This window comes from Manacus candei, unplaced genomic scaffold, assembly GCF_025592945.1.
Source record: "Manacus candei isolate 608988 ecotype Guabito, Panama unplaced genomic scaffold, ASM2559294v1 h1tg000046l, whole genome shotgun sequence".
Taxonomy (NCBI): Eukaryota; Metazoa; Chordata; class Aves; order Passeriformes; family Pipridae; genus Manacus; species Manacus candei.
Window position 1 is genome coordinate 15,087,178 of NW_026138094.1, and position 16,577 is coordinate 15,103,754.

The 16,577-nt window shown below is 50.5% G+C and overlaps 1 protein-coding gene across 1 annotated transcript in view; it reads left to right on the forward strand.

Moving 5' to 3' along the window:
* Window positions 1-15,747, forward strand: part of SMAD6 (SMAD family member 6) — a 40,958-nt gene extending 25,211 nt beyond the window's left edge. The window contains exon 4 of the mRNA XM_051796898.1: window positions 15,165-15,747. Coding sequence (XP_051652858.1) covers window positions 15,165-15,706 — 542 coding nt within the window. The 3' untranslated portion in view covers window positions 15,707-15,747. The remainder of the gene's footprint in view (window positions 1-15,164) is intronic.
* The last annotated feature ends 830 nt before the right edge of the window (window positions 15,748-16,577 follow it).

Below are 16,577 nucleotides of genomic sequence, written 5' to 3' on the forward strand. Positions count from 1 at the left end.
TCATCTTTAAGACATCACTGTTTGAACTCCCGTCCAAGTTTTTTCCGGACTTTCTGTTGCACTTCATCATATACAACAGCAAGCTGTGCTTTGGAAAGGGAATAAACTTCCAGTTCCCTCGTTCCGTTTGTTGTTGTTGCCTCAAACACACCTCGGTTACAGCAAAGAAGCTGTTCTGGGGGAAAAGCTCCTAAACATGTTATTTTCTCATAAAAAGATCTCATTTATTTGAAGAATTGGAGCTGGGAAACGCTGTGTCCAAGTAAATCTCATAAAACTACACGGCTTTCCGTATGGAAACCGCCCTGGATACAGATGTGGCAGCCAGCACGTGGGGTTTTTTCCCCTAATGCAAGGGAATATTCACCTCTGGGAAGTGCATCTTCCCAGATATCACCACGAGAGCAGCTGGGCTGGGTGCTTGGCACTGGTTTGGTTGCAGACATTTGTACTGGTGAGGGAGGCAGAACTGGGCTGCAAGGAATTGGGCTTGGCTTCAGACCTGCCACATGGCATTGGAAAAGAACCATTTAATTGTTACAGTGGGTGTGTACTAATGGATTATTTTTTAATTCCTTAATTTTTGCCTGTGTGATGTTAAACCCGGTGCTGCATTTGGAAGAGAAAAATCTTAGGACTGCACCCATAACATCAATATTTTATTGCCTTTAAACCCGGCGTCGCCGGAGTCGCTCTATTGCGATGACCAGTGCGTGTAACCAGCGTTCCATTTTGGGGTGAACCGAGGGGATCAGCTTTAGTAATTCTTTTTTTCCTGAGACTGTGACCTCAGGGCCCCTTGGGTCCAGCATTAGCATTGGAAATGTCCCTGTTTGTGTTCTTAAACCCGGCTGAGCGTGCGCCGCGCCGATGGCCTGCCGTGCTCCGGTGGGGAGATTTATGCTTCCTAAGTACATTGTAAAAGTTTTATAAAGTAGCTTAAATATTTACACAATAAGCATTTAAGGAAGCAGTTATGTCTCTAAAGGAGCTGCTGATCCTTTGGGTCCATCAGACCATGGCCGTGAGGGGTTTTTAACTGTCTGACCTCCAGGAATTGCCTTGGTGGTGTTTTGTTTTGGTTTGGTTTTTTTTTTTCACCTAACTGGTTTTAAGCAGGCAAACAAATGGAAACTCATACACAGGAACCTATAAATAATGTTAATGACCTGGCCTGTATCCTCAAAAGCCAGGAAATTTAGGAACATGACGGCGAGCTGGCCCTTCGCTCACTGAAGGGTGGAAAGCGTAGCTGGGAGGATTTCTTCCCACTATCCCATCCATCCCTGCCCTCTGGCACTGGGAAGCCATTCCATTTTGTCCTGTCCCTCCATCCCTTGTCCCCAGTCCCTCTCCAGCTCTCCTGGAGTCCCTTTAGGCCCTGGAAGGGGCTCTCAGGTCTCCCTGGAGCCTTCTCTCCTCCAGGTGAATCCCCCCAGCTCTCCCAGCCTGGCTCCAGAGGGGCTCCAGCCCTGGAGCATCTCCGTGGCCTCCTCTGGATCCACTCCAGCAGCTCCACGTCCTTCTTTGCCTTGCACTTCCCCCAGGACATCCACCTTTCCTTTGCTCCCAGATTTAATTTTGCAAGGCTCTGGTGATGCTGCATCTCCACTGTGCTGTGAGGGGGCCGTGCAGCTTTTATTTCTTGCTTCATCCAGCAGCAGGCTGTGAGATTGCTTGGATTTCCACCCTCAGGAGTCGCTCCATCCTGCTGTGAGTGCAGGCCTGGAATCCTGGAATGGGATGGGTTGAAAGGGACCTTTGGAGACCATCTAGTCCAACCTCCATATGGGCATGTTAAGGAAGATGTGAGGGTCCAGCCTTTGCTTGGTGTGCCTTAAGGAGAGCATCCCAGCGCCCTTGGGATGGCCATTCCCTTTCCTTTCAGGCCAGCATGGGATGGATACCCCTTGGACAGAGATAAGGGAAGCCTTGCAGTGTGAAGAGCAGGGGGTGGGTGCTGCCTGCTCCTCCCCACCAGCACCCACCACCCCTTTCCTTGTGCTTCCTGAGGCACTCGGGCTTTGGGTTTTTTTTCCTCCTGCTCGCACGGCAAACGGATGTTTAGATCCGAGAGGAAATGGGATTGCTGTTTGCTCGGCTCCTCGTGGAGCAAACAGCCCTTCAAAATAACTCCGGTGTCGTAAGTGCCAGGAAAAACAGCGAAGCCAAAACGTTGAAAGCAAATAATTGGGTTTTTTTGTGAAAGGGCTCCTCTTCAGCGCCCGAGTTTGCGTATCAGGGCTGCTCTTTTCACGTTTTGTTTTGAGGTTTTGCAATTCTTTGCAAAGCAAACAGAGTCAGTTTGTGCCTGAGGAGGGATTTCACTGATCCCAGGGTGCTGCTTCCAGGTGATTTCCCTGGGACGTGCCGAGCTTTTGGGTGGGAAATTGTAATTGCTGTAGTTCCAGAGCTAAAAGCTGGGCCCCGAGTGCTGGGTGTTGCCCTGGAGGAGGTGCCCTCTGGGGTGTCCCTGTCCCTGTTCCCTGCAGGGATGGCTCCCGCAGAGGCCTTGGCTGGCGCTGTGGGAAGAGCAGAGTGTCCCCACACAGCCCAGCCCAGCCCTCCTGAGTCACCCCAGGCAGGAAAGGCACTCAGCAGGTTTGGAAAACTGGCTGGAAGGGCAGGCAATGCCCTGCCTGCCCCAGGGCTGAGGTTTGCCCTGAATTTGGGCACATGGTGCCACAACCACCCTAAAACACAGAGGAGACCCCAGAAGCAGCTCCCTGGGGTGAGCACTGATGTCCTGCTTGGCAGGACACACATCCTGTCCCTTCAGGGACTTCCCCGAGGGTGGTTTGGGCACTGACCAGGCTCCCCAGGGCAGTGGGCACAGCCCCAAGGCTGCCAGAGCTCTAGGACCATTTGGCTGATACTCTGGGGCACAGGGTGTGACTCTTGGGGATGGGCCTGTGCAGGGATAAGGGTTGGACTGGATGATCCTCGTGGATCCCTCCCAGCTCAGCACATTCTGAGGAGCCCAATTCCTGCCACCCACCCTTCCCGTGGCACCCACCCCCCATGGACACCCATGCAGGACCACAGACGGCCCTGGCCCCTGGCTGGCCCCTGGGCTTGTGCAGGGGGGCAGGATGTGTTTAAAACATCCAAAGTGATGAAGTGTCACCCAGACTGAGCTGTTTCTCAGATCCGCAGCTGTCTCCTCCCGGATTTCAGCTGCTCAGCTTCCAGGAGCAGGGCTGGCTCCATGGATCAGGGGCTGCAGCCTCACTGGGATGTACCTGAGCTCCACAGACACTGTCACCCATCACCCACCCCCACCACGCAGCCCCTGGGTGCTCCCACGGTGGGAAGTCCTGGATTTTGAAGATCTGACAGAGAGAATTCTGGGGTGGGAGCATTTCCTGCTCCCTCTTCCTCTCCCTGCAGAACAGCTCGTTAGGGTAATGACTGCAGACACCGAGGTGGGGTGCAGGGGGAACAGGTACTTTTTTTAAACTTTATTTTTTCCTTTGGAAATGCAACCTCTTGCAGTCATGCTGTCACAGTTAAAATAAGGTTTAAATTACAGGGCTGGCTGTGGCTTTTTCCCTTTCTTTCAGAATTTTTGCCAACTTGCAATTTACTTAATGAAATCCTGCTATTTCGTTTAACGGGGATATTTTTTGCAGATGTTGATTTAACCCAGCTTTATAAAATATGTGAACTGTGCAGTTTCTTTCCTATTTTTAACAATTTAAGGATTCTGGTGCAGAACCTGACAGAGTTTATAACGTTGATATTTGTTTGTACCTCATGCAAACCATGAGGCTTCCACATCATCCACAGAAATAGTGTGAAATGTTGCAATAATGAGCCAAAGTTGTCCAAAAGGGGGAATTTGTGTTGCTCATTGGAGCTTTGTGAATGTATTTCTGCGAAGGGTCCGCCCCTGGTTTTACACTCAGTTATTCTTCAGGGTTTGTGCAGGGGGTTCTTTATATATGTGTTATATATAGAATGAGGAAGAGAAATGGGTCTGGTTTAGGCTGGTGACAGGCTGCCTTTTTAAAGTACAATTCCCAGTGTAGTTCCCCCCAGTATGCCTTACTTTATTTTGTCAAATGGAACTCCCTGGAGGAATCTGATATTCCTCTTGCAGAGCTGTGGAGGGTGTGCAGTGTTGAACTCATTAAGCCACAACGATGCGTTCACATGCTCTGTTAATCTCCCTGTCCTTGATTTACAAAGAGCCCGACCTGCTCTCCTTCCCCTTTTCCTCTCCATGGGAAGGTCGTTTGCTTTGGTGCTTAATTTGCAGAGTTTCTGAGGGCCTGTGCTTTCATCCCTCCTCATGGAGGAGTTGCAGCCACAAACCCTGTGTTTCAGACCGTTTCAGAACAGTCCTGAAAAGGTTATTTTTAGCTTGAAAATTCAGCTGCCCTCAAAGAAAGATGAGGCTTGTCCTACAAAGGTGGGAGGGTTTTTAATCCAAAGGATTCCACTGGCTGTGGAATAAATACGTGGAATATAAGTCATGTTATAGCATGGACTGACAGCACAAGGGGGAATGGCTTCCTGCTGCCAGAGGGCAGGGCTAGATGGGATATTGGGAATAAACTCTTCCCTGGGAGGGTGGGGAGGTCCTGGTACAGGTTGCCCAGAGAAACTGTGGCTGCCCCTGGATCCCTGGAAGTGTCCAGGGCCAGGTTGGACGGGGCTTGGAGCAACCTGGGCTAGTGGAAGGTGTCCCTGCCCCTGGCAGGGGGTGGGACTGGATGAGTTTAAGGTCCCTTCCAACCCAAACCATCCTGGGATTCTCTGACAACTCATTAATCCTTCTCTCTTTGAACATCCTGAGTGAAGCTGGAGTATTGGGGTGTCTGGGTTTTGTATTAGTGCAGCAGGACAGGATGTATTCCATGGAGTTCTGTGTGTATTTTGGCATTTCCCTGTTTCCCTCCCTTTTTTTTTTTTTTTTAAAGAAACTGTGGTTTTTAGAAATGAAAACAAGTCCTTCTTAGCCAGGGAGGGTAATTAGTGTGAGTCACCTCCACTCTCCATGGGCAAGTCCAGGGTTAGGAATCTGGTCATTTGGGAGGTGACACTGAAAGATGGGGACTTTCAGAGACCACATTCTCAGTTGCTGCCTCTCAGGGCTCCAGTGATGCTCCTGAATGTTCTGGATTTCGTGCAAATACATTGATTTTCCTTCCCTATCCCCTGCTTATGCTTTACACAAATTTTCTTGCCGTTTATCTGCATTTTAATAGCTTTTACAGCACCATTCCTGGGAGTATAAAACAAGACAGATGGACTCAGTGATCTTACAGGTCCAGCCTTAACAATTTTATGATTCTGAGGCAAGGTCTGTTTGGTTTTTGGGGGTGATCTTATCCCAGCTTAGCACAAATGAGTGTCCTGTGCTGCATCCACTTCTCTGGGTTGCTCATTTGTGGATTTTCCAGAAAAGGGCCCCTCCATGGCACAAGGGTTGTTATCCATGGCATTCCCAGCGGTGTAGATCCTGAGATGCCAGCACATCCTTGCTGCTTCCACTGGGGATGTGAGGGACCAACCGTGGGGCTTAAATCCCAAGATGCTTAAATCATTGTTTAGTCTTGACTTTAAGTGGGAGTAAGAACCCGTGGATGCTGGCCACGAGCAGTTGTGAGTGGAGTGAGGGCTGAAATAGCCCCAGAAGATGTTTACACATAAATACATGACCCAGCTATCGGGAGATCTGCTGAGTGGGTGCACATCACACACGCAGCCCTGGGCACGTTCTCCAGCCTGGCCACGGCTCTGCTGACATGCTGGTGCGAGCAGGAGGGCAGGAGCCATCCCTGGGCTCCTTCCAGCCCTGCAGGACCTGCCTCTGCCTGGCTGGATGCCTCCCACCAGGCTCTTCCCACAGCTACTCCCACCGACCCCATCCCCATTGCTTTTAATCCCTCTCCATCAGATAAGAGCTCTGAGACCTCCCTGTGCAGGTTTATCCCTTCAGGTTTATCCCTTCGGCATGACCAAGTTGGCTGGCACACCAGAGCGATTGTTTCCTTGCAAAGGCCACACTGGCACCCAAAATCCTTTAATTCCCTGTAAAACTTTGGCAAATCCTCCACTAGCGAGGACTTGAAGGATCCGTGGGCGTCGTGACACGCGGTGGAGCCGCGACTCCCTGATCCCGGTGGAGCCGCGACTCCCTGATCCCGGTGGAGCCGTGACTCCCCGATCCCGGTGCCTGCTCAGACAGAGAGGCTCGGGAGAGCTTTATCAGGAGCAGGATCTTGGGCTTTGGCCAGCGAGAACAAAGCCTGAATTTCCATTCCACTCAGCCCCTGTCTGCTTCCCATATATGTGAGGGCCCTGATACCGCGCTGGAAAAAAGCAGCGCCTTTTTTTGGGCTCGCTGGGGGAGAATTATCAGATGAGGGGAGGCATCAACGGTGGAGCCCTTTTGGAGGGAGGGGTTTGGTTGGAATAGAGGAGCCACAGCCGGTTTGGGGCCTAGGATGAAACCCCTGGCAGGGGATTGGGTTGAAAGCCTGAGATTTTTGTTCTCCCAGAGCTCCCAGGCCAAGCTCTTGTGCCCGGCACCGGACTCTGCACCCAAGGAGGAGCCAAGCAGCTCATTCCCAGCCTGGATGGAGAAAAATATTTGTTGGGCTCCTGCTTGTGGGCCCCCAGGGAGCCTCCTCCGTTGCAGGTTGTTTTGCAGGTCGGTGATAGTTTCCTAAAGCTTTCCCAGTCCTTGATACTTGCAGTGGGGTTGGCATGGAGCCGACACACATCTGCCTCGGTCTCCCCTCGGTGCCGCCGTGCCTGCGCCGTGTCCTCGCCGCGGAGAAATCAGGGTGGCCTTGGGTTTTTTCAGCCCTCTCACGTCATCTCTGCAGCCCAGCAGCTCGTTCTCAGGCGTAAATCCCATGGAGGGGGGATAGCAGGGCGAGATCCCGCTCCGGAGGGAACAGCTTGGGCTGGAGCACAAGGCAGGCTCTCAGAACGTATCTGAGGGTGGTGTTTTGGTTGGTATTGCTTTGGTTTTCCTCCCAGGGAAGCATCTCTGCTTGTTTTCTGGTTAGGAAACCAGAAAAACACAGCAGAGCTGCTGCAGCCACAGCCTGCTTGGTGTCCTGTGTCCTTCCTGTGTGAGCTCCCAAACCCCAAGTTCCCAGCTTTGCTGGTGTTTGGGGAAGAGGGTTTTGTGTGATCAGCTGGGACATCTGAAGGAGGCCTTGTGTAGGGGAAGATGGACATTGCCCTCTGGAAAGGGCAAATTTGGGTTGTTAAAAGAGGGAGCTGATCAAAATTTGGGGCTGGAGCTGTGCTGAGGGTGGTGAGACAGCCCTCCTGGTTTGGAGGAGTTCATTGCCCTTGGATTGTCTAACAGCTGGATGAAAAAAGGCATCCTGGGCAGGGTTAGTGGTCCTGCTGCTACCAGGGATGTTCCCATGTTCTTAACAAGTGTGGAAAATGAGGAGGCTCGAACATCTCTAGGAGCATCCCTGCAGCTGGAACAGGCTCCCCAGGGCAGTGGGCACAGCATCAAGCCAGACAGAGCTCAGGAAGTGTTTGGACAATACTCTCAGGCATAGGGTGTGACTCTTGGGGATGGTCCTGTGCAGGGCCAGCAGTTGGACTCGATGATCCTCGTGGGTGCCTCCAGCTTGGCATATTCTGTGATGTCCTCACCAACTCAGCACCTGGCTTCCCAAAACTCCTTCACCTCAGTGCCCCCTCCATCGTGACAGAAACCCCTTCATTAGAGGTGCTTTCCCCCCTTAATGGTTCCATGACTTAATGGTGGTGTGAACCAGGCAGGGCTTTGGTTTGGGTGCAGCCTCTGGACCATCACCCTGTGCTGAGGTGATTCCCAGGCTCAGCTCCAGCACCCAACGTGCTCTGCCCGAGAGGCTCGATGGAGGTGGAGAGGGGTGTTATTCCTGTTTCTCTTCAGAGGGACCTACTAATTAGTTTCTGCTTTTAAAATGCTTTGAAGCCTCAGCCGAAACTCCTCCGTGAGCGAAAACTATGATTATTTATATTTATCCCATTTCCCAGAGCCTCTGGGATGCTCCGTGTGCCGCAAGCTCTGGTCACTGGGCGGATTATCTCCCTCCCCAGGGGCACCAGGGGGGATTTCTGAGCACCTAAAATTCCTCTGCAAAGCCGAAATGGGTTGACAGGTTTGAAAGGCAGAGGAGAGCTCGGGAGGTCCCCTGGGATTTGGCCATCCCAACCTCTGGGATTGCAGCAGGCGGCCCCCGGATTAATTACCAGCGTGGGCTGGCGCGGGGCCAGGCGGGAGCGGCGCAGGGGAGGGAGCCTTGGACATCACAGCAGGGAAATCTGCCACAGGGTGATTTATGGGGTGATTTCTCCCTGCTTCTCAGCATTTTCCAGGCTCTGGGGATAAAAAAAAAAAAAAACAACAAAAAAGGGATTGCACACATGGTTGTTTGGAGGAGCTGAATATGTGTGAGTTTGCAACCTACACATGGAAAAAGGGAATTTTTTTTCCCCCCCTTTTTTTTATCCTGGCATACCTCACCCTGGCAGTCCTGCCCTGTGGAGGACACTCGGGAATGAGCCTTCTCCCCTCCAAGTGGAGTCGGTGCCTTCCCAACTGGAAGGAAAAAACCAACCCTGACTAGATGATGCTTGGAAGATTTTCACCAAACCTCTGGATTTTACAGCAAATCAATTGGTGGGGACCTTCCCTTCCCCTCACCTCATCCCCTGTATTTTCCACCAGCTCGTTTTCCTCCCCGTTTTTCCAGCTGGTTGAGGCACAGGGCGAGGACACAACGGGCTCTCACGGAGATGCCAGACACGACCCCGGGGTTTGCTGGGCTTGGACTAACCCAGGGCTGGTTTCCAGCAGTGGAGAAGTCTCAGCCAGGCTGTGGTTGCTGACAGGTCTGGTGCTTTGAGAAGTGGCAGCCAGGGGAGGTGGTTCCCTTTTGGGCTCCTTTTGAAGGTGTATTTACGTTGTTGTGTTGGCTTGGACATGCCAGGTCCAAGCTGGTTACGTGCGCAGCCCAGGGCCTGGAGGGAGATGAATGTGCCTGTGAAAGCAAGAGGAGCTCAGATTAGATGGAGACTCAAAATAAAAAAATCACCTAAATCTCTGAAAACATTGGCATTTAGGAGTAACACATTAAAATGTCACTGAAGAATCCCTGAGTTGGGTTTTTCCAGTTTTCTTACTTTCTAGTCTTTTCACCCCTTGGCTGAAAAGAGCTTTGTAAACCAGGGGAGCTGGGGGGGGGGGGAAATACCTGTTAAAATACCTTAAAATCATGTTCTGGACTGTGGATTTAGTGACCAGAGAAGGTACATTAGAAGCAAACTCCTTGAATTTAGCTTGAAAATGCCCTGACTGATGATGACTTCCAAATTTCCGGGCAGAACTAAACATGGCATGTGTTTTTCTTTGAAGGATATAAAAAAAAAAAAAAATTAGCATGAGCTGATGATTTTGCAGAGTGGTTTCTTTTATGCAGAGAAAATTGTTTTCATCCTCATTCTTGGCATTGGCTCCTGTCCTGTGTTGCTTTTGTTTCTTGGGCTGCCATGGAAATGTCCCCCTTTCCCCCCCAGGCCTCTCCACACACCTCTTCCACCGGGCTCTGGTGCTCGTCAGACCCTTTTTGGAACTAATTTAATTAATTAACCCAGTGCAAGTGTTCTTCTGAGTTAATCATCTACTGGGTTAACAAATTAAACGGGCTGATGGAGGAGGATGGGGAGCAGCAGAGCTCTGCTCCGCGGGAAAGGCTGGAAGAGGAGGAGCAGGATGGTGGATCCTCTGTGGTGGATCCAGTGGCAGCGAGGGCTCTTTCCAGCTGTCTTTCCTTGCTGGTGGTTTTTGTGGGATGAGGGAGCTGTGGACTCATGTCCATGGCTGCACAACAGCCACGTCCAACATGAGGAATGTGCCATCAGCAGTGCTGAGGTTGGAGGAGTTGGGAGCGCCCACCACGACACCAGATTAATTGTAATATAAAATCACATTCTTGTTTGGGAGTGGAGATACGAGCTGGGCTCAATCCACACGTCTCAGTGGAGTAAACCAGAAGTCTGGGAGAGAGTTTAGTGCTCTGCAGCCTGGGAAGGTCCAGCTGGGTGTCCCCTTGGTCATCGGCTGGGGAGCTGGTGTCAGCTTTGCAGGGCCTCTCTGAACCAGGGAGAGGTTTTCTTTGGTGAAAGCTGGGACACTGAAGGATCCTCTGTTAATTCTGGGATTTAAGGACAAGGTTCAGGGGGAAGATGAGGGCTGCCCAGCCTCCTGCTTGCACCCAGCTGCCTTCTCCTCACATGAGCCCATTGTCCTGCTGTGATACCCAGTTTCTTGCTTCACTGGAGAAACCAAAAAGAAATTTGAAAGGGAGACTGAATTGTCCTTGTCCTCATCAAGACTTTCCATGGCTTCCTTGTGGAGAACCTTCTGCTCCCTCTGGTGTCTCCAGGGCCACCTGAGGGTGGCAGCCCAGCTCCTGCCTCCGTTTGCTCATGGAATTGGGATGTTCCCTTAAATATATGTATTGAAACCAACACTGGGTTGCTCCCATGGGCCGACAAAGAGCTGCTGGCCAAGACAGGACTCACCAACTCCTGCAAGGGTGGCGAGGTGCCTGCAGAGTCCCACTCCCAGTGAGCATGGACAGATGGAAGGTGACCAGTTTGTGTCCCCAGGGCATCTGTGTGGGGACCCCTGTGCTGGGGACAACGTTCAGCTCCTCCCCATCCTCTGGGGCTCGTGCTGTGGTTGCAGCGTGGGGGCTCTGGGGGGGCACAGTGACACATTCCAGCTGGAACTTGTAAGGCAGAGGTATTTTAAGTATATTGGCTTAACCGAAATGGTTGTGAGCTTTGCTGGGGCAGATTGACAATTAATTTCTTTTTTTTTTTTTTTTTTAACCCAGGGCCATAAAAATTCCATTTCTGCCGTGGAAGGTTTTAACCCCTTCCTTACCCTGGAGCTTGTTTCCAAGGGTATTAATGGGGGAATTATTGTAACTGATGGCTCCCTGGTGAACTGTTAATAGATTTTTGGGAAATGTGTGTGTTCTTTGTGCTGGGCTTTTTATCTGGACCTTGCTCACAGTGACCTGTGTATGGTTATAACCTTCCCTGCTCCTGTGTGTTGGGCAGTGTAAACATAGATCTGAGCATGGACCTAATGGAGTCTAAAGTGGGATAAAACTGCATGGAAAGATGTTGAGAAAGGATGTGACTGAGTGTGAGGCTGCCCTGTGACACAGAAAGACAGGAGGGGACATGTGGGAACACTTCTGACTGTCCCACTTCATCTCCAGGTGCCCAGCTGTGCGTTCAAGCCCCTGTCACGTTCGGAGAGTGCAGTGATTTATTTTTTACGGGCCTGGTCTTCCCCGTGGGTGCCTCTTAAATGTGTTTTGAGAAGACCTTCCTCGCAGCCATACGTCGTGGGGGCCATTTGACCTGCTGAGAGGAGCTTTGGTGGCTTTGGAAGAGCCGGGGCGTTGAATCACAGCTATTTATTTCATGTCTTTCGTGATCTGCCCATGTTTTCCATCCTGCTTTTAAGTGCAGCTTCAAGCAGTGGGACTGTGCAGCTTTTTTGTTTTGGAAAAAGGCATCTTTCTTTTCTCTCTTCGTGCACTGCTTTGAACTTTACTGGCATAAAACGCTGTCAAATCACAAATAGTCTCAAACCTCAAGTTATTTTCTTTACCTCCGCGCTCGGCAGGGAGCGACAGCAGCGGTGCTGCTCGCACCAGGAGATTTACAGTGTTTGCTCTTTGCATTTATTCCCAGACCCCGAGCTGTGCAAGGCTCTTTTCCCATTAAATTCTGGGTTTGATTCTCCTATCTTGTTTTTTTAATCTTAAAATTGTTTGAATTCCCTTTTGGATGTGTCTGCTGCGAGGCATCGCTGCCGCGGAGGAAGGAGTAAACACAAGCTGGAGTTTCAGCCCTTCCATCTGATGGATGGAGGTGGCTTTGATTGTGGAGATAGCCCTGACTCCACCCTCAGTGGAGCTGCTAGAAGTTGTAGCTGCCTACAATGATAGTTGTTAAAAACACATCGTGTACCACTACGGGACTGAAATATTTTCCTTTCTTCCAAAAGCAAGCTAACAAGCCCGCCTCTGTTCCAGCAGAAAGGGTGTGGAGGGGGGAAAGAACAAAAAGCGGATTTTCTTGTCTGTGCTTTAAGGGCAGGGTGGAAAAAAGAGGAGGAAAAAGTGGAATATTTATTTAGAAGGCAGAGGACGTGGTTCTGTGGCGGCCGCCCCTGCTGTCTGCGGAGTGGTAGTGGCTGATGGCTGGAGGCGAAACTAATACTTGGCAGGGGATGAGACACAGCACAGGCCCCCCTGGTCTGGGGGCTTGCTGGAGTGCTTGCTTTGTGTCAGGGCTGTGGGGTGAGTTCATCTTTGCAGGATTTGGTTGAGTGCACTGGGAGATGAAAGAAGGGAGAGGAACCCACCACGGCACTGGAAGAAGGACCCTCCCGACAGCTTTGTGCAGGCATTGTTCTCAGATGAGCCTTTTAGGGTCTCCTTTTGGGGGGTTTGTTTGCCTGGGAGCCACAGGCAGGTTGCTTTTGCATCTGGTGAGTGGATTTTAAAGCCTTTCTTCTCCCCCCCCAACCAGGAAAGGTGGGTTGGAAAGGAAACTTCTCACTCCTTGAGGTGGAGTTCCCTCAAACGTCCTCACGTGTTTGAAGGAGCACAGGGCATCTCCAGGAGTGCCTGGAGCTGGCAGAGCTGGCACTGCCAGGCAGGAGCTGTGATGGGATGACAGAGATCAGGAGCACATTGGCAGGGGGGTGCATTCACAAAGGGATGGGTGGATGGACTGAAGCTCCTGCCATGAATTGCACAGAAGTGGTTTTAACAAAGCTAGTTCAGATGCACAAAAGCAGGAGTTATAGAAAAACCTTCCCTTGTTTTCATGGATGATTTTGCCAAGATATTCACCAGTTCCAGGAAAGCAGAGATGACACCAGGGCTGGTGGCACCGCCAGAGAGATGGTCTTGTAGGATAGACACAGGTTGAATCCTGCTTTGCTTTCCCCCTTCGCATGTTAATTTGCAGTAAACCACAGGAAAAACCTCTTTAAATCTTTATTGCTGCCTGTTCCCCTGATTAACTCAGCTGATGGGGAAACTGGAGTTTTGAAGTTGTCCCATCCTTAGTGTCTGGAAGGGAAATTCAGGGGCTGAGTGGTAGTTCCTAAAAAATGTAATAACAAGCCCAGCTTAGCTAATGGGCATGGAGGGCTTTGAGGAGGTTGGGAGGTTAAACAGATGCAGAGCTCAGTAATTGCTACCAGCCTTCAGATGAAAGGCCCTGAGCTGGTCTGTGCCCCCCCCCTTCCCCAGATCACTTGAGTGGGACAACAGCAAAGTTTAGTGCCTTAGGAGACTTTTGGAAAGGCACTGGGAGCATCTGTGTGGGAAAGATGACTGTGGAAATTGGATGCTGTGGAAGATGGATGGGTCTCTGAGCAACCTGGTCTAGTGGGAGGTGTCCCTGCCCATGGGACTGAGATGATCTCTCCCAGAATTGTGACCTGTGAAGGGGTTGGTTCAAGATGGTGAGCACTGCCCACAGCAGTGGACATCCCAGTTACCCCCTCCCCCCATCTCCCCTTAAATTTGTGTAGTTACAACTCCAGTTAAATCCAACAAAGCCGCTTAATTCAGAGCTGGGTGATGGGGAGGGGTAATTTGAGCCTGAACAGAAGCAGGGCTGGAGGGGCTGTGCCTGAAATCCGGTGTGTCAATGGGCTCTCTGGAGCAAAATAATGGCATCACCCCATGGGTGAGTTAATGGGACATGATGGCAGGGAGGCACAGGGGTCAGCAGGCCGCGGGCGCGTGAGGGATTGTCAGGGAGCTTAATGCCGGGCAGGGAGCTCGGAGCAGAGCTCCTGGCTTGGAATTCCAGGCTGCTTTTCTGTTAGCTGGCATGGTAGGAGCAGGAATGATGTTCAGCAAGGAGTTAATTCGCCCGCTTCAGGGTTCTTTCAGGGTTGAGAGTTCCTGTCTTCCTTCTGGAGACATCCTAAATTGTGGAGGCATCGTGGATTAAACAGTGTCTGCCCCCCCCAAATGTGATTCCTAGAAAGGAGAGACATTTCTCTTCTGGAGAGACTTCCACTGGGGTTTTAGGAGGATATGTGTAGTTCATAGCAGCTACTCCCCTTTGGCATGAAATGCTTCCTCAGATTTCATGTTCCCTGTGGGAACATCGGCAACACTGTCGAGGAATATTTACACAGTGGAGATAATGTTGGGTCAGTCATCCAGGCACGTTGTGGACATCCCTGTGCCTCAGCTCAGCACAAGCTGGGCTTTGAAAGTGAGGGTACACCACCAGGGGTACAGGATCCGTGCTGGCTCTTGGTGAGAGACATCCACATATCCTGAGGACACAGGGCCCTGGCTGCTGGACCCAGAAGTGAATGTTAAATTTGAGAGAGAAAGATGTGTTGAGCTCCTTGGGGGGTGGTGGGTGTCTTGTTGGGTCACCAGCCTTTGCTTGAGCCATCTGTCTTGGTGGTGTTTGACATAATTGAAGATGAGGTTTGGGTTGAAGATGGACTTTGGGTTGAGTACAAGTTTTGGGTTAAGCATGACCTTTGGGTTAAATATGAGTTTTGTGTTGAGCACAAACTTTTGGGTTGAAGATGGACTTCGGGCTGAGTACAAGTTTTGGGTTAAGCATGAGTTTTGGGTTGAGCATCATCTTTGGGTTGAGCACAAACTTGGGGTTTAATACAAGTTTTGAGTTGAACACAGTTTTGGAGTTGAGCACAAACTTGGGGTTAAATACAAGCTTTGGTTTCAACATGAATTTTGGGCAGAACATGGAGTTAATATTGAATAGGAATTTTGGGTAGAGCATGGAGCTTGCGTTGAACACAAATTTTGGGTAGAGCACAAACTTTGCATTAAATACAAGTTTTGGCTTGGACAAGAATTTTGGGTAGAGCATGGAGCTTGTGCTGAACACAAATTTTGTGTAGAGGATGGACTTTGCATTGAACACAAATGTTGAGTAGAGCATGGAGTTAGCATTGAACATGAATTTGGGGTTGAGCACAAGTTCAGTTCTCACGTGAGCAAAGCCGACGGGGTGGGAAGAGCCTTTTCCTTCCCCTCCATACCTGTCGTTTCCAGGTGGTCACAGCAATCCCTGAGTGTCCTCTCTTGCCCCCACAGATGCCAGCACGTCGCCCGATGCCGTGAAGAGGAGCCATTGGTGCAACGTGGCCTACTGGGAGCACCGGACGCGCGTCGGCCGCCTCTACACAGTGTACGAACAGTCTGTCAGTATCTTCTATGACCTACCTCAAGGAAACGGCTTCTGCCTCGGACAGCTAAACCTGGACAACAGGAGCGAGACTGTGAGAAGGACTCGAAGTAAAATCGGCTACGGGATCTTGCTCAGCAAAGAGCCGGACGGCGTGTGGGCCTACAACCGCAGCGAGCACCCCATCTTCGTCAACTCCCCGACACTGGACATCCCCAACTGCAGGACCCTCATCGTGCGCAAGGTCATGCCGGGCTACTCCATCAAGGTGTTTGACTACGAGAAGTCCTGCCTCCTGCAGCACACGGCCGACCTGGATTACGCAGACGGGCCCTACGACCCCAACAGCGTCCGGATCAGCTTCGCCAAAGGTTGGGGGCCCTGCTACTCCAGACAGTTCATCACGTCCTGCCCGTGTTGGCTGGAGATCCTACTCAGCAACAATCGATAACGGTCGGCCCTCTGACGAAAGGAAAGACACACGGAATTAAACCCCCCTCCCCCCCCCAAAAAAAAAAAAAAAAAAAAAAGACACAGACTATCCCAAATATCATCTACCTAGATTTAATATAAAGTTTTATATATTATATGAAAATATATATTATACTTGTAATTATGGAGTCATTTTTACAATGTAATTATTTATGTATGGTGCAATGTGTATATGGACAAAAAACAGAAAATGCACTTTGGCTTATATAATTCTTTCAATACAGATTTTTTTTTTTTTTTAAGAAGAAGAAAAAAAAAGAGAAAAATTATACAGCAAAAATAGGAGAAAGCCCTAATTTTTGATGTATGGTTTTTTTGAAATATTATTAATACCCAGACAAAAAGCTAATACCAGTCACTCATTGATAATAAAGTATTCGCATTATGGGGGGGGATTTAATTGTCTTTTTTCTTCCCCCCCCAACTGAAGGCCAGCAGTGTCTGCTGGGGTGCTCTACAGTCAGGGGGGGTTCCAGAGGGGTGTCCTCTGTCTCCCATCCCAGCCAGGACCCCAGGAAGCCAATAAATAAGTTGGGAGGCTGCAGTTGGCTCCAAGAGGAGGGTGAGTGAGGACAGCTGGAGAGCCAGGGAGCACTTGGATAAAGGGAAGTCTCCTGTGGCTGTCACTCAGGGCTGTGTCTCTGATAACACAAAATGTGGTGGGACGTGGTGAGAGTGAGTTGTTTATGATAAATTTTGTGCAAATTAATGCTCATCAGTGCAAAGAGAAAAGCAGAATTTATTGTGCCCTCAAATCTGCCCAGTAGGAGCAGTTTGGAATATCAGCCTTTCACGGGGCTTGCCTGCGAGTCCAACATCTCCCAGACGTG